Source organism: Girardinichthys multiradiatus, chromosome 5, assembly GCF_021462225.1.
Source record: "Girardinichthys multiradiatus isolate DD_20200921_A chromosome 5, DD_fGirMul_XY1, whole genome shotgun sequence".
Taxonomy (NCBI): Eukaryota; Metazoa; Chordata; class Actinopteri; order Cyprinodontiformes; family Goodeidae; genus Girardinichthys; species Girardinichthys multiradiatus.
In genome coordinates this window covers 20,926,345-20,950,033 of record NC_061798.1, presented here as the reverse complement: position 1 = coordinate 20,950,033, position 23,689 = coordinate 20,926,345, and the positions used below count along the sequence as shown (strand labels likewise).

General features: G+C 40.5%; 1 protein-coding gene across 2 annotated transcripts; it reads right to left on the bottom strand.

Annotated features, from left to right (window-relative positions):
- Nucleotides 1-328: 328 nt before the first annotated feature.
- On the bottom strand, nt 329-23,279 carry LOC124868287 (phosphatidylinositol 5-phosphate 4-kinase type-2 beta). Of its 2 annotated transcripts, none has more exons than XM_047365358.1 (10): nt 23,149-23,279; nt 12,457-12,554; nt 10,754-10,850; nt 10,492-10,644; nt 10,125-10,271; nt 8,403-8,441; nt 8,003-8,116; nt 7,494-7,755; nt 6,408-6,508; nt 329-1,335 (listed from the first exon to the last, which is right to left on the bottom strand). In XM_047365358.1, exons 2-10 carry the CDS (start codon nt 12,519-12,521, stop codon nt 1,255-1,257), a joined length of 1,059 nt encoding a protein of 352 aa, XP_047221314.1. In that variant the 5' UTR covers nt 12,522-12,554; nt 23,149-23,279; the 3' UTR covers nt 329-1,254. The 2 variants fall into 2 exon arrangements, with proteins under 2 accessions (XP_047221314.1, XP_047221313.1); XM_047365357.1 differs by lacking the exon at nt 23,149-23,279 and adding an exon at nt 19,560-20,206.
- Between the last annotated feature and the right edge of the window lie 410 nt (nt 23,280-23,689).

Sequence of the window (23,689 nt, the reverse complement as noted above, 5' to 3'; positions counted from 1 at the left end):
TGAGTAAGTTTAAACCATTAATTATTTACAAAGAAATTGACTCAACTTCCATTTGCTCAATCCAATGTTATTGCCCCAAACTACAACGTGTAACTTAGAAGAGATTTATCATTTGGAGATTTTACTCATTTAATGACTACAAAGGATGAACATGTATTTTATTTTCAGAGGATTTTCAGTTCACTTATTAACTCAATCTGTGAATTACTCAGCAGGCAGAAATTAGGACACAAACATATTGAGTTTTTGTGCGATTTATCTCCTAAAATGACTGAAGTCATAAAAACATGCACACTGAGGACAAACAGAAGATCACGGACAACAAAAACAAGATAAAACTCCCTTTAATATGCAATGAGTCATTCTTCAAGTAACCTTTTTTCCTAATGTCTGTTGGTAACAAAACAATACTGTATACAAACACAAAATTGCTACATTAATGTAAACGAGATATAAAAACAATCATTATGGTAATAACACAAGTATCTGCTGCAGAATTCCCCTTATTTGTTTTACGTGGGTTTACTTTTCCATGCTCCAACCAACCTCCACCAAACTTGTGGGTTAAATTTTAAAATATATCCAGAGACATTATGGCAACGTAACATTCAAATGTTTGTTTGTTTTTAATCCTTTTGTTGGTTTAGTCATAACTCTGATGCGAAGTTAAGTGGTTTGACGTTACACCTGGTGCTGGAGTCTCATGTGCACGTCAGCCATGCATTTTCTTTTTTTTTGGACACTGCATTCGTTTACTTCACACACTGATATATTAATGTGTTCATCTCCAATTTGTCAGCAGTACATGTGAATCTTTTAAGGAGAAGCCTGGTGGCGACTGTCCGAGGAGTTGGTCATGCAATCGGGCCGTTCTGCACTTGTGGGTCTAATAGTGAAACTGACGAGACTCTGCTGACGGACATGGTAACTGCTGAAGCAAGGCATTAGTGAGACAGTTTTCGTGCTGGCGTGAGGAGCAAATAAGGTGTTGCGGAGAGTAGATTTAAAATGAGAAATAAAAAAGGACAAGGAGGTTACTGGGATTTGAATTCACAAAGTGAGGAAGTGGTGGTGTTACGTAACAGGCTCAATGGACCCTCGCCCCCCGCAGGGTGTGGGATCATACTGGATGCTTGTTTCTTGTTTTTTTATTTTAAAGAGGGGAGAGAAAGAGAGAGACATACACACAGAAGTGAAAGAGTGGCATTTAAACTATCTATGATTGGAGGTGACCGGCTGGACTGGAGGATGAGTCTATGACAAGATGTTGGACATGAACTCGTAGAACCGTTTGGAGTACTGCTCCGGGTTCACCGTTGAGATCTCGGCCCCTGCCTGAGGAACAAAACGTAAAAACACTTTAAAATCTGAACAATAAGCAAAGCTGCAGACCAACTTCTTGCACTGGTTCACCTTTCATTTTTTTAGTTAGTGGCACCAAAAATGTCCACAGCTCCCATTTAACCACAATATTTCACCAGAGAAAAAAATGGCCAAAGTTTTCCAACACAAAGTTTCTGATGGTCTCATCAGAAAAAGGTGAGACGGCTGCAGGACTGGAAAGGACCGTTTGTAAATATATGCTATGATCACATAACAGCATTTAAATACACTCAAGTCGTTAAAGTCTTGTAAACTATTGTGGACAATTTGCCTGAAGCTGCGTCTGATCTGCTGATGTAAATTTGACACACACCAAGGATCGTGCTGGATCACCCAGTGATCAAAGTGTGACCTACATGTGCAATTTTACAGCATTAGGCTGTATTTAAAATACTTTGATGATGGAACAGCAGTAATAATACAGAAATCTATAACGTAATTACATTTCAAAGCCTTGTTTCAGCAAAAGCAGCATCAATAACACATACATGAGACTGGACAACTAAAGTTACCATTATGTCACTTATTTTGCACCATACCTAAATGTATATCTATTGCATGGGCTGTAATCAAATTAACAATCTCTACTCAAATAAGTACATGTTTGACAGCAAGGATTTTCTTTCTGTAAATAAATTCAGGAAATACAGGTCCTTCTCAAAATATTAGCATATTGTGATAAAGTTCATTATTTTCCATAATGTAATGATGAAAATTTAACATTCATATATTTTAGATTCATTGCACACTAACTGAAATATTTCAGGTCTTTTATTGTCTTAATACGGATGATTTTGGCATACAGCTCATGAAAACCCAAAATTCCTATCTCACAAAATTAGCACATCATTAAAAGGGTCTCTAAACGAGCTATGAACCTAATCATCTGAATCAACGAGTTAACTCTAAACACCTGCAAAAGATTCCTGAGGCCTTTAAAACTCCCAGCCTGGTTCATCACTCAAAACCCCAATCATGGGTAAGACTGCCGACCTGACTGCTGTCCAGAAGGCCACTATTGACACCCTCAAGCAAGAGGGTAAGACACAGAAAGAAATTTCTGAATGAATAGGCTGTTCCCAGAGTGCTGTATCAAGGCACCTCAGTGGGAAGTCTGTGGGAAGGAAAAAGTGTGGCAGAAAACGCTGCACAACGAGAAGAGGTGACCGGACCCTGAGGAAGATTGTGGAGAAGGGCTGATTCCAGACCTTTGGGGGACCTGCGGAAGCAGTGGACTGAGTCTGGAGTAGAAACATCCAGAGCCACCGTGCACAGGAGTGTGCAGGAAATGGGCTACAGGTGCCGCATTCCCCAGGTCAAGCCACTTTTGAACCAGAAACAGCGGCAGAAGCGCCTGACCTGGGCTACAGAGAAGCAGCACTGGACTGTTGCTCAGTGGTCCAAAGTACTTTTTTCAGATGAAAGCAAATTCTGCATGTCATTCGGAAATCAAGGTGCCAGAGTCTGGAGGAAGACTGGGGAGAAGGAAATGCCAAAATGCCAGAGGTCCAGGGTCAAGTACCCACAGTCAGTGATGGTCTGGGGTACCGTGTCAGCTGCTGGTGTTGGTCCACTGTGTTTTATCAAGGGCAGGGTCAATGCAGCTAGCTATCAGGAGATTTTGGAGCACTTCATGCTTCCATCTGCTGAAAAGCTTTATGGAGATGAAGATTTCATTTTTCAGTACGACCTGGCACCTGCTCACAGTGCCAAAACCACTGGTAAATGGTTTACTGACCATGGTATCATTGTGCTCAATTGGCCTGCCAACTCTCCTGACCTGAACCCCATAGAGAATCTGTGGGATATTGTGAAGAGAACGTTGAGAGACTCAAGACCCAACACTCTGGATGAGCTAAAGGCCGCTATCGAAGCATCCTGGGTCTCCATAAGACCTCAGCAGTGCCACAGGCTGATTGCCTCCATGCCACGCCGCATTGAAGCAGTCATTTCTGCCAAAGGATTCCCGACCAAGTATTGAGTGCATAACTGTACATGATTATTTGAAGGTTGACGTTTTTTGTATTAAAAACACTTTTCTTTTATTGGTCGGATGAAATATGCTAATTTTGTGAGATAGGAATTTTGGGTTTTCATGAGCTGTATGCCACAATCATCCGTATTAAGACAATAAAAGACCTGAAATATTTCAGTTAGTGTGCAATGAATCTAAAATATATGAATGTTAAATTTTCATCATGACATTATGGAAAATAATGAACTTTATCACAATATGCTAATATTTTGAGAAGGACCTGTACATGATCCTCCAACCCCGTCTATATGTGGATAGACAAGGTGTTGGAAATCTGTCTCATGGAACAAACATACTTCAAAAAGACATGTAGTGTATTTATCATAATTAGGGGACCTGCTTCTACAAGACCTAAATGACAGAGTGTTACAAATTTGACTCCAATGTTTGTTTTCTCCTTTTTCTTCCCCATCTCTTGTTGCTGAAATTGCTTAGAAAATATTCAAAAAGTAATATTACATTCTGAGGCTAATGTACAGAGTGTATTATTAGAGCATCAATAATAATAATTATAGTATTTTTATTTCTCAATTTAATTCAACTTTCTCACAATAATAGTTATATATCTAAAAAAATAGGTCTGTTCGGAGAATGGGATCTTGGTCATAAGTGAGATAAACGACATCAATAAAGTTGAAATTATAATATAAATAAAAGTGAAAATAATGGAAAAACATCGAAGGTCTGCAAAATTTGCATCTTAGGACAATAGCAACTCACAACCACATAACTATAACTGATTTAATCAGGAAGTGACAGTTCAGGTTTTAATGTCTGCTGCATGGTAACTGAGTAAATGTATGTGCCGGATTTGTGTCTGCAGTGCCTTGCTCATGATGCACCCAGCACCGTTCCAGCTTACAAGCTCTGATTAACAATGCTAACAATATGTGGACAAATATGACCGATCCAAACATCCAGCGAAAGGTTGACTCACTTTAGCATTAGCTGCAGGTACATGTTACGTTCTTTCTGCATGTTGCACAGGCAGGACAAACATCCATGTCTTAACTATAAAATAAAGAGTCATGTTGCAAAAATGCAAAAAGAAAAAAAAAAAAATCAAAATATTTCACCCTAATTTAACCAATATTTTAGCCTAAAGCCTACAGATGTTCAAAGAAAAATGGCCCCATGATCAGTTCTTTAAAATCAAATATTTTCTAGTTTTTTTGGGTAGGTTTAGCATAACGGGTATCAGAAAGTAAATACACTGCAGGCTAAACTGCCTTGCTTTCTGGCTGAATATTTAATCCACTTTATTATACAGTGTTTGGGCCCCAGCATGTGATGGACCGCAGTGCTGTACTGCATGCAGTTCCTGCTCATCAGGTTGACTGTAAAGACTTTAGAGGCAGAGAAAAGTCTCTCAGTCGTCATTTTACAAAGCAAACTTTCAGTCAGTCCCTTTGGTTTAATGTACACAGAGAAAACCACAAGATTTTGTTGGAAAAGCTTGGAAAATGTCTAAAATGCACCAAACACAGAAGACTTTTAATTACAACCTATTTGAACTTTTATTTAACAGTTTATGTCTCTGACCATCTCTATGCAGGCTGCTGTCAACACCACCAACTAGGTCAGACGATAACCGAACACAGAGGATTTTACAATCAGCAGAATAGTTGATGATATTTATTGGCATCAAGATTGGGTACAAAAGGAGATGTTTACTGGATCTGTATAGATGGCCTGATCTCAGTGTTAACCAAGACATTGTGTTTGTAACATTTGTAACATGGGCTGCCCTTTTAAAATGGCTCAAACACCAAATAAAAGGAAATGATTTAGTTCCTACCACCCCAGCCACACCCCGACTAAAACACGCACAGGACTCATCCTAGCACAATACAGGTTATTAATCATGTATGTTAACATTCCTACAATTACTGAATTGTTAAAAATCAATTAAATCAAAAATAATAAAGTCAATAAAGAGTTTCTGTGAGCCACCCTCTCATTTGAACGGTTGTGGCTGACATGATGGATCCATAAACTGGCATAAATGTCTGTAGAGGTCCATGCTGCTGTGTCAAAGCTTGCAATTAAAAATAAATCAGAAATATTTCCAAACAGCCCAATTAGTACTTCTTCTAAGTGAGACACAAGTGTAGAAGGCTTTATTCTGCCACCTGTCTAGAGAATAAAATCTGGAAATACAAAGATTTATCCACACCTGGGAAGAAAACCCCTAAAACATTTCCATGTTTTTCCAGACTACACAGGAACACTGGACTTTAAACTAACTGGAACGGCAGAAAACTGCAGGATACTTTAATCCTGGCAATCAGCCCACGGCTAGTTTCCAAAATGATCCCAAAAACAATGTAATCTATGAAAATTACAACTATTACAAAGATTTTTGAGGTATACTCTTATTTTATTCAATAAATGTATTGTATTACTTATTGTATTAAATAATTTTAACCAGTATTGAAAATATAATATAGTATAAACATAAACTAGCAACAAGTGATCTCTGTAGCTGCTTTGGATGTTGCTGAGTCGCTTTAAACGCGTTTCACCAGAAACAGTAATAACTGTTAGGTCGTTAACTGGACCTGCTGGGCTGGACTGGACTGGACGGTGGAACTAGAGTCCATCTAATCAGAGAAACTCCAAAACAGATGTAGAGTATGCATAGAGCCGCTGCATCATAAACCTCTCCTTAGAAGAATGGCTTTCTACATGACTCATATCAAATACATGTGTGCCTTCCTGTCTGTCCACAAATCAAAAGCCAAAGCCTTCCTGCAAGCTAAGAGCATGCCTACAGTTACCTCCCTGATCACATTTAACAGCTGAGTGATAATTTCACCTTTTAGTGAAACCTGATTGCTTCAGGTTTAGTTTTAATCCAAAACGACCAGCTCTTAACAAATACTGGGATATTTCAGAGAATGATGATTAGCAGTATGGTCACTCTTCTGAATCCTCCGGCCCTATTTTAAAGTCAATAAAAATAGAGCCACCATATTTTAACACTCACCCCATGTTTCACAGTTTTGGCAGCATGTGCAGCTTTTTTCTTAGCGTCATAGTGCGTGAGGATGTCAATAATAGCCATGAAGTAAACCTCCTTCACAGCACCTGGAACACAAACAACAAACAATCACCTTTTGTTTCACCTGTGGACCAATTGAAACTGCTGATCATATTAATAATAATAATAATAATAGGAGACAACCACATCTGTTCAAGGTTCCTGGTGCTGACAATCTTAGCTTCACTGACAAAGATGTTGGGTTAGAGTTGGGTTTATTCACAGTGGCTTGCAAAACAGTTTATTCCTCTTGAAATTTTTTTTTTTTTTTTTACATTTTGGCACATTAGAACAAAACTTTTATCCATTTTATTAGCATTTTGGTCATTTAAAACTCTTGCCACGTATTTTCATATGGATTTAGGTGTGGACTGACTACGCCTCCCTCACCCATGAATATGCTTTGATGGTGATGTGCACAGTGTTTGTTTTCTGCCACACAAGTGATTTGCATATTTTTCTCATCTGACCTGAGCACCTTCTTCCACACAACTGCAAACAGGACTGATTATAGCTCTCTTCCAACACCAGCTTTACTCCTGCCACTCTTCTATAAAGGCCTGATTCAATGAGTGCACCATGCAACAGATTCTCCCACTTGAGCTGTGGATCTCTGCAGCTCCTCCAGAGTTACCATAGGTCCATTGGCCTCCAGTGTAGCCTTGGTCTTTCCTTTTTCAGATGATGGATCGCATAGAGCTCTGTGAGATATTTAAAGCTTTGGATATTGTTTTATAACCTAACCCTGCTTTAAACTTCTCCGCAGCTTTCTCTCCTTGATCTATACAGTGCTGTTTGGTCACTAATAAACATCTGATGCCTTCACAGGGCAGCCATAATAATACTGAGGTTTAAATGCACACAGGTGGAGTCTGTTCAGTCATTCAGTGACTTCTAAAGGCAATTAGTCAGGGATTTCAACGTGAAGACACTTCCTGTCGGACTATCACATGAAAAACTCAACAGAAGTTCAATACTGTGGTCTAATCTAAATGAATGAACTCCATTCGATTTTAAAACAATGTCGCTCACTGTCGTGGCTCTTGATTGCGTAAACGTCCACAGAAGAGTCGAACTCCCCGGGGCCGAAGAATCCTCCACAGTTGAGAGGGTTACCAGGACTGTCCGGAGGCGTGCCGAAAGAACCGGTCAGTACGCCTCGTCCCATTTCGTCGTTCTCAAACTCCTCGTCCTCCCCTGCGCCCTCTACGTCCATCTCCTCCTGCTCCGCCCGCTCTACATCATGGATGCCCACCAGCAGACTGTAGTCCATGATCTTCAGCGTGGCCAAGAACTGAAACACGCATACGGAAAGCCTTCGTTATTCAGGCGTCCTACTGGAACATTAGAATGCCAAAAAATATAAATCTGGCTCCTTGGAGAAAATAAAAGCTGCATCAGGGAGGCCTTACCCAAATACATCAATAGATTCGAAAAAATAAATAAAAGCCATGTTTTTCTATACAGAATCCTTTTAAACCCGTTTGTGAAAGCAGAGCTGTATTCCTAAAAGCCAGGAGAATAAGAGAAAGTTTCTCTACCTCAACATCCCGTTTTAGCTTCTCCAAAAAGTACTTCTTGTTATCATCTCCAATCTGCAGCTTGTGCCCTTCATTCAGGAAGTCGTTGTCTTTAAAAGTAGGAAGGTCTTTAGCCTGAAGAGAGACATATTATATTAGATTTGCATCATTTCTTCAGAATATCTATACATTCACTGCTGCATTTTCGAAACATGAACAATTTAAAACAAGACCCAGAGCATCTTGATGTTAATATTTCAAATGAGGCCTTTGCACAAGGTACCAACAGAGTGTATCTGCTTTCTGCTTAGAACTACCCAATTTAGCTGTCATTTGACAAGTTTGCTGCTGGGGTCAGCCGAGGGGGGTTATTTTTGTCTCTTCATGACGGCAGCCGTCAGCACACAGGAGTAAGGCTTACCTTCTCTTTGTCACTGGCTTCCCTTGCAACTGTAGAACCCTGAAATCATGATAAATACAAACAAAACAATTAAAGCCAACACACGATCCACCGAGAGAATTTTCACACCGATTTATACACAGGAAGTGAAGCTTTAGGGTTGAGAAAAGGGATGTGAGACTGGTGTCACGGCCATGATTTCCTTTAACACTCAGCACAAACTGAGGTTCAACAGCCTTGAACAATGAGCTGGACTTCTACTCTTCTCCAGAGTAGAAGTCCAGCTTCAACATTATTATCCTTTCATCAAACCACACCGCATAAAATCCATGTTCAAAGAGAGAAAACATCACAAGTCAAACAAAGCAAGCCCTTCTAATATGTGGTACATCAGTGCAGAACCAAACCAGATACAGCGTTAGATTAACACCGATTGCTTTTTACTTTAAACTGGAGCTCTGCTTCTCTTTCATCAAGAGGTAAAAATCCATTGATGCATATTTGAATCTTTCTACACTCAAGGATTCACCGTTACTGCATGTTTCCACATGCTAAAAAACCCAAATCCACCGTTTCCAGACTGAAACCTCCAGAGGTCTTAATGTCTCTGCTGCTTTTTTTCAGATGGACTCATCTGTTGGATGGACAAACAATTGGACAAATTACAGATAAAAAGGAGGGATGGATTGACTCAGGGATGGTAGGTTAAATGGAGGAATTGATAGACGGACGGACTGAGAAGTGGATGGGTGGAAGGATGGACAGAGAAGGATGGATACAAAAGTTCTGACAGCAGGACATGGAGTAATGTCTGGAAAAGCAGATTTTCTTCTATTCTCTGTTTATTCCACACTCTATACTTAGGATTAAATAGGGTGTGCCTAAGATCACAACAATAACAGATGAACAAAGTAAATATTCTATCAATTTTGAGTAGAGCCACCTTCAGTCACAAGATATGCAGCATTAATGAACTTGGGTTTATTTAGTCAGTCAGTCATTTTCTACCACTTATTCCATAGTGGGTTACGGGGCAGATGCTGCCTATTTCCAGCAGTCTATGGGTGAGAAGCAGGGTACACCCTGGACAGATCGCCAGTCCATCACAGGGCAACACACAAACAACCACACACACACTCATTCATACACCTAAGGGCAATTTAGAGAGACCAATTAACCTAACAGGCATGTCTTTGGACTGTGGGAGGAAGCCGGAGTACCCGGTGAGAACCCACGCATGCACGGGGAGAACATGCAAACTCCATGCAGAAAGACCCCCGGCCGGGAATTGAACCCAGGACCTTCTTGCTGCAAGGCAACAGTGCTACCAACTGCGCCACCGTGCAGCCCCTTGGGTTTATTTATCAAAAGTTAAACCCTTTAAATTTTTTTCTAAAATATCCCAATAATTCTGTGACTTCTGACTAGTTGTGTTCAGAATGACCATCTTTCATTCAGACATGCCTGTGAAAACAACTGCAATAGCTGGAGTGTATGCATGCTATTTGCCCAATTATGTGAATCCATGAAATCAAAGTTGCTGAGATCTTAAAAGATCACGTCAAGTCATTGTCACAACAAGGATGCAGTAACATTTAATCCAAAACGTCTCCAATCAGGAGTTTCAAAAAGTCAGAATTAAATGGTCCAAAGATCAGACCTCAAAGAAAACTATCAAATCAGTATTAGAGAAGCTATTTTAGTCAGTTTCTTACAAAGCTTCCAATAAAGCCCATTTTTTACCTTCAGGTCATACTTGCGGTGCACAGTGAGACGATGGCTGAAAACGTTCCGGGTCACAACCATGTACGTCTCCACGCCGTCCACCGTTAGCCTGTACATGCCCAGGAACTGAGGGAGCAGCGTGTTGCCATGACACTCCACTATGAACTAGAAGCAACAAAGTAGAGATGAGCGCAGGTTGCAACGAGGAGTGTGGGAGTGAGGGATGAAATATTCAGCTTGATTAAAACTCAGCAGAGCATTGCTCTACAATCCTTTTATTTTATGCAGTGATGCATCGTTAACATCGATACTTAAAGTGAGCTCAGAATAAAGAGATATAAGCATGTGCCACCCCTCAAAAAAAGACAGTTCTGGGTGAGTCTACCTGGTGATATTTCTTCAGAATGTTGTGCATCTCAGCAATGTCCTCACTGGATACGGTTTTGATTACAAAGCGATGGTCATAGCTGGTCAGGAAGCGGTTACCGAAGCGGCCCTGGGAGTCGCTGTTGAGCGGGGCACTCCTGGTCAGAGAGTTCTGCCAGGGAAAAAAAGCTTCTTAGACATTTAACAACTTTTAACAACTAATGTGGATTTTAATTTCGGTTACTAGCGTTTGGTTTATCGTTTAGCAAAAAGTGTGTCACCTGGTAGTCCTGGTCATCGATGGCGAAGCGCTCCCGCAGGTTGCGGAACACCATGGGACAGTATTCTTTAAACTTAAAGCGACTCGGTAGGTTTTCCCTGACGAGGAATAAACAGATGAACGGTAAGAGTCACAAAGTTTTGTTTAACAGGGAAAAAAGGAAGAAGAAAACATACTTGAAAGAGGATTGCCAAGTTTATTTCTGCTAGTTTTATTCGGCAGAGGCAGTAAAACAATACAGTGGTGATGCTATAATGCAACGAACTAAAAAAAACAAAAACAACTAAATACTCAAAATCACTGGGCTCCTGGTGTCCATGTAGTTCAGAAACAGGAAACCAGAACTAGAAGATTTACATTTCTAGTTGAGATTTGTAGGTTTGTGTTTCTAATCAATTTGTTTTTTTAACTGGATAATTATTTGCAAATTAGCAGTCAGACAAGAAGTTCTGAAAGATAAAACGACCTTCATCCAAACCTTCAGCCTCTGATTAACAGACTATTGGCAAAAACTTATCATCTGAGTCAAACAGACACACTGGAAGGAAAAATGTCACAGACATAAACACCATGAATTAACTTGGAACTACGAACTAAGGATGTCCCAATCCGATTCCAGGTACTGCTTGGCTTTCCGATCAAGGCCTTTAAAAATCATCAATATCGAGGTGCATTTTGCAATGACATTCACAATGACAGAGAGACTGTATTGGCCGCAGCAGCTTCCCATCCATTTGCATCACATGACCTGCTCTGCACACAGGGCACAGACACATGTCATTGGAGGATTAAAGTTAGCCTAGCACTTGAGCGTTTTGAAGACTGCAGCGGTATGTGTCAAGTCAAATATAACAGCAAATGATAAAGCTACGCACATATTAGGTAATGCTTTGTCAAAACAAAAACAAAAAAAACATTAAAGCAGCTTTCTGAACCAAATGAACCCAGAAATGGGGCACGACATTGAGGCTGTGCTGTGGAAAGTCCAGTTGGGACAAAACATCTGTTGCTGTCAAGACAAATGAATAGCAGAGACTGGTCAGTGGGTTAAGTGGGACACAATACCAGTAATAATATAGACAGTCTAAATGCAGATGTGTTACATGCATAATCTCAGATTGATGGGAGGAACTAAAAACATCTCGATAGTACAGCATGCATTCAGCCTACTCCAAGACAACACTGGGAATTTTAGAGAACAGCATTCCCAATAGTCAGATGTAGTTTTGCTGGGAAATGAAGACAAATGCTCATCATTGAACATCTCTCTGGCTCTGAGAGAAAATCAACAGTTCTTGCAAAATTCTTCAAGTTTCAGTAGCTTACAAGCAGATTTAATAGGTAAAAAAGACCCAATAATCTGTGTCACATTCAAAGTTTTATCACTTAAATTTATAACGAAACTCCAGAATGACTCTACAGGAAGTAGCAAAAACCATAGCATCATGAAAGACTTGACTATAAACACAGATTTAATAATATCTACAATTCGGGATATTCAGTCTAGCCCTATACACCTAATAGGCAAATTTAAAGATTGCCTTGGCATCAGATTAATAAAAAAAAACTAACAGAAATAAATTAAAGATGATTACAGCATTTACGATGATTTATTGTCCTTTTGCAAGAGACAATCCTTTTTAATCCAAAGGTTTGCACTTTGATTTCTCCTTTTAAAAGCTTCATATGAACTGATGTACCTACTTGTTAAATAGGTGGTTGTCCACTTTGATCTTACTGTAGGCTTTAAAGTCATCTGGCATCAGCATCACGGGAACAGGCACATTACTTAACTCATTAATCTACAGGAGAAAAAGGAGAAAGACAAAGGAGGTCAGAACCAGTTAGATAGACTACAAGCATGTCTTGAAGACATAAAAACTTGGATGACTTCAAATTTTCTGCTTCTGAATTCAGACAAGACAGAAGTTGTCGTCTTTAGACCAGAGTCTTTAAAAAAGAAACTGCTTAGTCAATCACTTAACCTGGACGGCATTATATTGACCTCTGATAATAAAGTAAAAAACCTTGGTGTTACTTTTGACCAGGACATGTCATTTAAATCCCATAATAAACAGGTTTCTAGGATTTCCTTCTTTCACCTCTGGAACATTGCCAAAATTAGAAATATCCTATCCAGGAGTGACGCTGAAAAACTAGTCCATGCATTTGTTACTTCAAGGTTGGACTATTGTAACTCTTTACCATCAGGATGTCCACAAAATGCAGTTAAAAGTCTTTAGCTGATTCAAAATGCTGCAGCAAGAGTTCTGATGAAAATTAAAAAGAGAGATCATATTTCTCCTACTTTCACTTCCCTTCATTGGCTCCCTGTTAAATCCAGAATAGAATTTAAAATTCTCCTCCTCACATATAAAGCCCTTAATGATCTAGCTCCATCATACATCAGAGATCTGATTGTTCCATATGTTCCTAACAGAGCACTTCGTTCTCAGACTGCAGGTTTACTGGTGGTTCCTAGAGTCTCTAGAAGTAGAATGGGAGGCAGATCCTTTAGTTATCAGGCTCCTCTCCTGTGGAACCAGCTCCCAGTTTTAGTCCGTGAGGCAGACACCCTGTCTACTTTTAAGACTAGGCTTAAAACTTTCCTTTTTGATAAAGCTTATAGTTAGAGTGGCTTAGGTTATCAGTGAGGGAGCCTTCCTCCCTTCCCTGTTGGTTGGAGTAAGGGGGAGTCAGGTTTAGCCTAAACTGGCTCAGTTATGGTTGAGGTGCAAACACACCCTCCATTTCTGCTACCTGTATGACCCTCTCTCTTTGCCAATGGTTATAATCATTCTGACAGAGTGAGGTATCCCGATCCTTGTTGTTTTTAGTATAACAATCACCATCAGTGGGACCCTTTGTGAGGTGCCTTGAGACGACATTGTTGTAAATAAGCGCCATTTAACTAAATAATCTGAACTGAAACTATCTGTGTAGTTATGCTGCTATAGGCTTAGGCTGCTGGAGGACATAATGACCACTTTCATCCTCGTTGCTACATTCTCACACTACTCTCCAATTTTGCATTATTTCCTGTTATTTCAGCTTTTAACTTTGTTCTCTCTTTTTTCTTCCTAGAAGCTACACCTGGCCTGGCTCTGTGTCTACCTGTGACACCTTTCTGGAGAGGGGAATCGTCCGAGCTTCTGCTGGCAACAACTTAATGCTCACCCTCTATTGATGATCCACATAGCCCTGTCTTTTAGTGTTTAACCCTTTCTCTCTCCTAGATATAGCTATTGACTGAGCTTTTACTGTAACTAATTATATGTGCTCTCTTTCAGACTCTAACCTTGAAAACTGGCTCAGAGTTTATCTGTTCTTTCTTTCTAGATGAAACGACTAAAGGAGCAACATTCATTAACATTTACTTTTCCTTCCCATAGAAAGTACTCCTGGATCAGTGCTTCTTTGTTCTTTGTGTCTCTGCTCTGTTCTCTCAAACCCCCAGTCGGTCGTGGCAGATGGCCGCTCACACTGAGCCTGGTTCTGCTGGAGGTTTCTTCCTGTTAAAAGGGAGTTTTTCCTCTCCACTGTCGCTACATGCATGCTCAGTATGAGGGATTGCTGCAAAGTCAACGCCAGTGACTGTCCACTGTCTCTACATGCTCATCCAGGAGGAGTGAATGCTACAAGTCTCTGACTGGATGCAATCTGCTAGGTTTCCTTAGATAGAAAAACTTTTTATCCAATTAGAATAAATAACTGAATCTGACTGCACTGTTCAATGGTTAGTTATTAATTGGAATGTATAAACCTGACTGTTGTCAAGTGCCTTGAGACAACATGTGTTGTGAATTGGCGCTATATAAATAAACTGAATTGAATAGAATAGAAAGGTGCTCCAAGATGAGTTTAAGCAACAGATCTTTATGCAAACAATGAACACAGTTAGAAATCACATGCAACTATGTTTTAGGACGGCTAGCGAGCAAGACAGCAAAAAGCTATAATATCCTACCAAATAAGAATTAGAAAACTATGACTAAATTTAGTGCATTATATTTTTACCATCCCGAACCTGCAGGCAGAACAATACAGGTTTCTCACGGCTATTAGCCTCATCAGTTACATGTGACATGATCTATGGGAGTTAGCAGCAGCAATCAATTGTCAGGCCAGAAAAAGCAGAGTTTTTTGTTTTTTTTTAACTGCTGCAGTTCAACTACCCAACGGTGATTTTATCTGCAGAACCATGTCCAGAACACAAGCTCATCCTGAAGAACTTCAGAAAAACAAAACAATTCCGGCGAATCACTTAAAAAAATCCCAACATACCCAGAAGGATGCTGCTAAATGCCACTGCAGCTGTTTGGCAAATTCTTTTATTGCAGTAAGTAAAGAAAGAACCCTAAAACGCTAACTTTCAATGCTTTTCTTTCTCCATCTCTGCCAGGCAACAATTAACCATGCATGCAACTTCTGACTGGACGGGCACAGCTTTGATGTGAAGGCTGCTTGATGTTTTGAACCGGCCCAACACCCACACCTCAAATCATCAGGCCTGTGTGCAGCACCCACACACCCAAAGTTCACCCGCTGAATACTAAAGATGCCGCAGAGATAAACATCCCATTAACTGCCTCCTCAATCCCCAAGCAGAACCTTTTATTTCCAACGCATCATCCAAATTTAACTGCATTTCGAATAAAGGAGGTCATGCAGAAGCCCTGGTTGTCCATGTCAGCACCAAATAAATCCCTAAAACGTTCAATTACAAGTGAGAGCATGGATGGATCTGAAAAAGAAAAAAAAAAAAAAAACAGTTGCCTGGACACCACCTTCCTCCAAATTATCCCACCAATCACAGTAGTTAGGTCATTTTAACCGTTTCCCATTCCAACTTTCCAGACATGTTCACTGTGGGTAAATATCCTTAAAGCTGCATATAAAGGAAAGTTGTTGTTTGCAAAATGTGTTGATTTGTGTTGATGTTGCATTCATGTATAAATGTGTAACATGATGTTTGTACTTGCACTGAGGAATGTGTCTGTATGTATTCATTTTGATCATTTTGGTGGCATGTCTGAAAATAAAATAAAACACACTGAAGACATACGGAGCTTCGTAGGATCAACTACAAAACCTCCATTCAAAACACACACAAAAAAAGACAAAAATAGGGTTGAATGGGGAGGCGTAACTACCTCCAAAAGGATAACAGAACTATGAAAAGATTTGTGTAAAATACGGTGGTTAAAAGAAGCCTCCTCCAAATATTCAAAAGAAAACACCTTTTTTTTTTTTTTACTCAATCTCTTCATTCAAGTAATGCAGTCTAACCATGACCAAGCCAAAGTAGCAGCACTTTTCTAGTCTTTATCTGCATTATATCACACACAGTTTTAGTGATGTTACGGAAAACAAAATTATCTTAGAAATATAAAATAAAAAAATTGCTATATAATTGGGTCCTATGACATATTTTTAGGATAAATAATAGAGTTTACTCAAATCCAATGACCAAATCTCCATTTAAAATTACAGTACAAACCAATTGGTTTTATTTAAAGCAAAAATAACTTTACTGCAAGTAAAAACATACCGATTAGCACGGCAATAATATGCACTTATTTTAATACAGACTAAACATTTAGAGTAAGCATCCATTAAATTCATTTATACTTTTTGTGTAAACATGTTTAGTGCACATGATATTATATAATTTTACCCCACTTCTCCCTGTAGAGTAACAATGGGAGAACGACCCGCAGATATTTGGTCAATTAGTCAGGCAATCTGCTCGTGTCAGCCTGCAATCAGTCGCTTTGCAGACATGGCAACTTTAGTTTCAAAACATTATCTTAAACCACAAGTAGATTTTCTTTAGTTTCCACTCTGTCTGTCCAAGTTTTTCACAACTGACCATATTTCTAAAAAACAGACAATATTTGTCTTTCTTGTTAGTTTGGGAAAAGTGTAGCTGCTTTCTTTCAGCCTCATGGCATAGTTGGCATCTCTTTAAAATGACTGTAGGAAACTGGAAGACAAAAAAATTATCGTTTATAATTTAAAACAGTAACTTGTGATAATATATTTTCTTACCTTATTACCCATAATTGAGCAATGCCTACGCACTACACATATTGCTAATTTTACAAATTTTTTTTTGCTTCATACTTGATTGTTTTTTTCCCTGTTGCTTTCAATAGACACTTTTTCCTGCATCATTTCCTTTCTAAAATATTAGTCTTTCACAATCGTTCGTTTTGCATCACACCAACTACAATTTCTACATCATTTTTCGGTTTTCTCGTCTGCATCTTATACTGAATCACCATGGATGGCCCCTCATGCTGAGACCGTTTCTGGCTGGAGGTTTCTTCCCATTAATTGGAGCCGTTGCCTTCCACTGATGCCACACGCTTGCCAAGGAGAGACTGCTGAGAAGTTAACAAATGAACCCAATCGACCGTAGAAGAACTGCTTCAAAGTCAATGACTGGACACGGTCGACTGGGATTTTCTTATATAACATTGAACTAATTTGTATTAGAAACTGAATTTACATGCATTATATAATAATTAGCGATAATTTAACCATATTGCATTGATTCCAGATTTCTGGATATACAGGGGTTGGACAATGAAATTGAAACACCTGGTTTTAGACCACAATAATTTATTACTATAGTGTAGGGCCTCCTTTTGTGGCCAATACAGCATCAATTTGTCTTGGGAATAACATATACAAGTCCTGCACGGTGGTCAGAGGGATTTTAAGCCATTCTTCTTGCAGGATAGTGGCCAGGTCACTACGTGATACTGGTGGAGGAAAACGTTTCCTGACTCGCTCCTCCAAAACACCCCAAAGTGGCTCAATAATATTTAGATCTGGTGACTGTGCAGGCCATGGGAGATGTTCAACTTCACTTTCATGTTCATCAAACCAATCTTTCACCAGTCTTGCTGTGTGTATTGGTGCATTGTCATCCTGATACACGGCACTGCCTTCAGGATACAATGTTTGAACCATTGGATGCACATGGTCCTCAAGAATGGTTCGGTAGTCCTTGGCAGTGACGCGCCCATCTAGCACAAGTATTGGGCCAAGGGAATGCCATGATATGGCAGCCCAAACCATCACTGATCCACCCCCATGCTTCACTCTGGGCATGCAACAGTCTGGATGGTACGCTTCTTTGGGGCTTCTCCACACTAACTCTCCAGGATGTGGGGAAAACAGTAAAGATGGACTCATCAGAGAACAATACATGTTTCACATTGTCCACAGCCCAAGATTTGCGCTCCTTGCACCATTGAAACCGACGTTTGGCATTGGCATGAGTGACCAAAGGTTTGGCTATAGCAGCCCGGCCGTGTATATTGACCCTGTGGAGCTCCTGACGGACAGTTCTGGTAGAAACAGGAGAGTTGAGGTGCACATTTAATTCTGCCGTGATTTTATGTTTTTTGGATACAATCCGGGTTAGCACCCGGCTCTTGATACATCACAAAGACTTGCTGTCTTTGTCACAGATGCGCCAGCAAGACATCCACCAACAATTTGTCCTCTTTTGAACTCTGGTATGTCACCCATAATGTTGTGTGCATTTCAATATTTTGAGCAAAACTGTGCTCTTACCCTGCTAATTGAACCTTCACACTCTGCTCTTACTGGTGCAATGTGTAATCAATGAAGACTGGCTACCAGGCTGGTCCAATTTAGCCATGAAACCTCCCACACTAAAATGACAGCTGTTTCAGTTTCATTGTCCAACCCCTGTAAGTCAAACCTGTTTGCTTTGGAAAGTGCCATGAGATGACATTTGTTGAAACTGAATTGAGAGGATTACACTAATTTCATGTGTTTCTGAGTACACATCTGAACACTGGAATAGGTCCATAACGACAGTTTAATGTGGCCCTTCTTGCTTTTGCCAAGTCTCCTCAGTAATCCGTTCAAGCCTGAGAGGCATCTTTTCCCCCACGTCTGTCAAGCTGTGGACGAGAGCAACAGTCGATGCACAAAAGGCGAATCCAAACTGCTTGTGCAACCCACTCCATCCATCCATCTATCCATCACCGGATGACCCAACCTGACCTGTACAGAGCTTTTTTTTTTTTTTTATAACCACAAGCAGCCTCAGCCAAAAAAAGAATGTGATAGATTTTCTGCTCTAATTATAGTGAAATGATGTAATGGAATAAAGTGCAGCAAAGAGACGATGGAGTTCAAACCCAGCAGCAGTATGTACGAGCTTGGAACAGGTTTGTTTTGAAATCTATGTAACCTGCCACTCCGGCTGCCTGTTCCTGCCCCTCCCACCTCATCAAGCCATCACCAGCATATCACGACACGAAAAAAACAAAAAAAACACTTTATAATCATAATAATCTATAACGGCAGAATAATCCCCACAGTGCAAATAAAGCAACTTCTGGTGGGCATGTAGATTTTCTGAGCTCTGTAGATATTATGCTGGAGTCGGACTTTCATGCACAGATTGTAATTAAACTCTTATGAACAGTATGCATTATAAGTAAAACATAAAAATCATGATTTATTCAGGGTTTTTCTTTTTTTTTTTTTGTGAGCTCTAAGGTGGTGCAAATGCCCCAAGAAGTCTGCTGAGAAGCAAATAAAAATCTGGATCACTGATCACTGCAAAATGCATAGTGAAATCCAGAACATCACTAAAAACAATACTCCCCATTTGATTACAATATTAAAAACAGCTGAATGCAAGTGAACTGTTCCGTTTTGCTTTATAGCATAAAGCTCGTGTGACAGATGAAGGCGGCTAGGCAGGAAGGTGTAGCTAAATGAAAACACGCCGACACACAGAGTGATGTACTCACCGTGTGATTGACACCCCACATTAACACGCTCAGGATGGGCTCGCTTGCTCGGAACAGCTTCACTTTCTGTCCTATAAAATGTTTCTTTTTCGTCTTGGTTTTGCTGGCGCTGACGGCCGCCGCGCTGGTGCAGTTGGATGACATGATGATGCCGTCTCCGGCTGGCTGTTCGCAACAAACGCAACAAAAACAACAAAAAAGGAAACCCGCAAAGTTAACGACGTGGAAACTGAAATCTATAAGTGCATCGTGGTGGCCGTCCAACTCTCGTTGAGTCTGTGTTGGTGTAGGAGGACTGCGTGCGTGTGTGTGTTGATTGGGAGTCAGTCAGCGGCGGAGCATTTTGCGCTGTCACCACCCTTCCTCCTCCCGAGCAGGCCGCGGCGGAGTCCAGCGAGGAGCAAGCTAGCCGGCCATCGTGCTACAGCGCCGCCGCCGCCCTCGTTTAAAAAACAAACAACCAGCCAGCGATGAAATGTCGCTGGGCAGCTCCTCTTCGTCCTCTCTGCACGTCTGTAACCTGAAACTGACGCGGTGCTGTATTATTTCAAGGTGAATAAGCCCCTCATGATGAGTCGGAGACGGTTGTCAACCGCCCGCCGCCAGACAAGCGATGCGTTTGGGGTGTCCTCAAGATGGCGCCTGCGCCGCACCCCCTGCAGGCGTAGCGGTGTAACTGCAGGGGTTCCCATTTTTAACCTGCAGGAGATTACATGTTTAGCCTGGATTAGGCCATCAGAAAAGGGGGTCATTTACCGACAGATATGTGTTCCCTTTGAACAAATTGTGTTTTACACGCCTATGATAAAGCTGTGTAAAACAATCTTAATTTTTATACAACTTTTATTTTCCTGTTTTATATGGTGAGTCTGGTTGCCTTATGGTATAATGAGACATTCCCCCTGTTGAACTATTGATTTTATGAAATCAATAGCTTGACAAGCCATATATGGATCAGTGATCAGATTGGATCGATCATGGATCATGATTATTATAAAGAGATAGAGAGAAAATAACTAAAGGGGTAGAGGTTTTGTGACAGACAAAACAAAACAGAAATGACAAAAGTAGTAATATTACCACTAGCAGCGAGGATGATAATAATGTTAAAAAAATAAGACATAAAGGAATACATTTTTATACCGCACCCAAACAAATACACCTCTCAAAAAAATAAAGGGAACACTCAAATAACATCCTAGATCTGATGAATAAAATATCATTGAATACTTTGTTCTGTACAAAGTTGAATGTGCCGACAACAAAATCACACAAAAATCATTGGAAATCAAATTTATTAACCAATGGAGGCCTGGATTTGGAGTCACACACAAATTTAAAGTGGAAAAACACTACAGGCTGATCCAACTTTGATGTAATGTCCTTAAAACAAGTCAAAATGAGGCTCAGTATTGTGTGTGACCTCCACGTGTCTGTATGACCTCCCTACAACGCCTGGTCATGCTCCTGATGAGACAGCTGATGGTCTCCTGAGAGATATCCTCCCAGACCTAGACTAAAGCATCCGCCAACTCCTGGACAGTTTGTGGTGCAACGTGACGTTGGTGGATGGAGCGAGACATGATGTCCCAGATGTGCTCAATCGGATTCAGGTCTGGGGATCGGACAGGCCGGTCCATAGCTTCAATGTCTTCATCTTGCAGGAACTGCTGACACACTCCAGCCACATGAGGTCTAGCATTGTCCTGCATTAGGAGGAACCCAGGGCCAACCGCACCAGCATATGGTCTCACAAGGGGTCTGAGGATCTCATCTCGGTACCTAATGGCAGTCAGGCTACCTCTGGCGAGCACATGGAGGACCATGCGGCCCTCCAAAGAAATGCCACCACACACCATTACTGACCCACTGCCAAACCGGTCATGCTGAAGGATGTTGCAGGCAGCAGATCGCTCTCCACGGTGTCTCCAGACTCTGTCACGTCTGTCACATGTGCTCAGTGTGAACCTGCTTTCATCTGTGAAGAGCACAGGGCACCAGTGGCAAATTTACCAATCCTGATGTTCTCTGGCAAATACAAAGCATCCTGCACGGTGTTGGGCTGTGAGCACAACCCCCATTTGTAGACGTCAGGCCCTCATACCATCCTCATGGAGTCGGTTTCTAACCGTTTGTGCAGACACATGCACATTTGTGGCCTGCTGGAGGTCATTTTGCAGGGCTCTGGCAGTGCTCCTCCTGTTCCTCCTTGTACAAAGGCGGAGGTAACGGTCCTGCTGCTGGGTTGTTGCCCTCCTACGGCCTCCTCCACGTCTCCTGGTGTACTGGCCTGTCTCCTGGTAGCGCCTCCAAGCTCTGGACACTACGCTAACAGACACAGCAAACCTTCTTGCCACAGCTCACATTGATGTGCCATCGTGGATGAGCTGCACTACCTGAGCCACTTGTGTTGGTTGTAGAGTCCGTCTCATGCTACCACGAGTGTGAAAGCACCACCAACATTCAAAAGTGACCAAAACATCAGCCAGAAAGCATAGCTACTGAGAAGTGGTCTGTGGTCCCCACCTGCAGAACCACTCCTTTATTGAGTGTGTCTTGCTAATCACCAAAGATTTCCCCCTGTTGTCTATTCCATTTACACAACAACATGTGAAATTGATTGTCAATCAGTGTTGCTTCCTAAGTGGACAGTTTGATTTCACAGAAGTTTGATTTACTTGGAGTTATATTGTGTTGTTTAAGTGTTCCCTTTATTTTTTGAGCAGTGTATGATAGTGCAAGTAATTATGTGATTGTGGCTGATTCTATGCACATATGTTGCATTTGTGTGTGTCTGTAAAAATCCCTTGTTAAGAAATAATTATTTTTCATCAAATGTCCAGCAGAGCAATTAACATATCAATAAAAACATCCCATAAAAATAAATGAAGCATTTAATTCATACTTCAATGTTTTGAGTTTGTCAACAAATGTATCAGAAATATCTGATTTCAGTTTCGCAGGTTTAAAAAAAATGGTCTGACAGAGAGGTCCTTTTCCCTTAACCACCCTTCAAATTGAGACAAATTAGAGAACCAGACTTTCAAGTAAGGAAGATGAATGTTGTTCCTTCTTAAGTCAGGAAATCACAATGGGAAAAATGCTTCTTTCTTAAACCAAAATATACAGTCAGAGCAATAATTGAAAAGTTTAAAATAACTGAAACTTTGAAACTAGAGACATGGAGCCTATCTTGCCATTATACACAGTAAGTAGGATTTTGAGGGAGGTAAAAAAAAAAAATCTTAGGAATCTCCATAACAACCCCTGGTGGTTTCTTGAAAGAATGGTACCCTGAGAAAGCCCATCAATCTGCACCCCCCACACCAACACACTCCACAACATACCCCGTTCTTCAAAAAAACAGTAATTTTTAAGATTAAGATCTAAAACAAGTCTGTTTAAACATTATTTTTGTCACATTCTGAGGTTTAGAGTGACTAAAGCACAGACAAGAGCTAGGCAGCAGCATGTTTAAAAGGAGTCTTATTCTTTATTTTAAGAATAATCCAAAAGTTTCCCAAAGGTAGCAAGAACATAGCAAAAGCACTGCAGGTACAAAACAATAAATCAATATCCAAATACTTACAAAAGTTGACTCTGCAGGATCATAGTTAAACTCAGAACATAGTCGAGATCAGTGAATGGGATTGTGAACAGAAGGAACCAGCGAGGAACAAACAAGAACAGAGAGCTTATGAACAGAGGGAAGTGGAGTATGGACCAATGAGAATGAGAGATAGGAAATCAGGGGAGATGTAATTCAGGTGTGGACCAGGCTGTAGAGAACTGAGGGAAAGTGAATAGTTGTTAAGGTGAAAAGGCTAGAAACAAAACGAAGCACGAGAGCTAAACCATAACATAAATCCAGAGGGGAAAACATGAGGGAAGCGAGCCAATAACACAACCAAAGGAACCTGACTACAAAAACAAAACTATAAATAACAAAACTCAGGGAAAACAAATCAAAGCAAAACTATAGACAAAGATAATAAACCAAAAGAAACATAAGAACCTAGAATAATCATTAACTAAAGCAAACTGAGAAAGTAGAGGGAATAGAAGAAACACCAAAACCTAATAATTGACAAAGAACCCATAAAGGAACCCTGACTGTAAATAAACAAAAC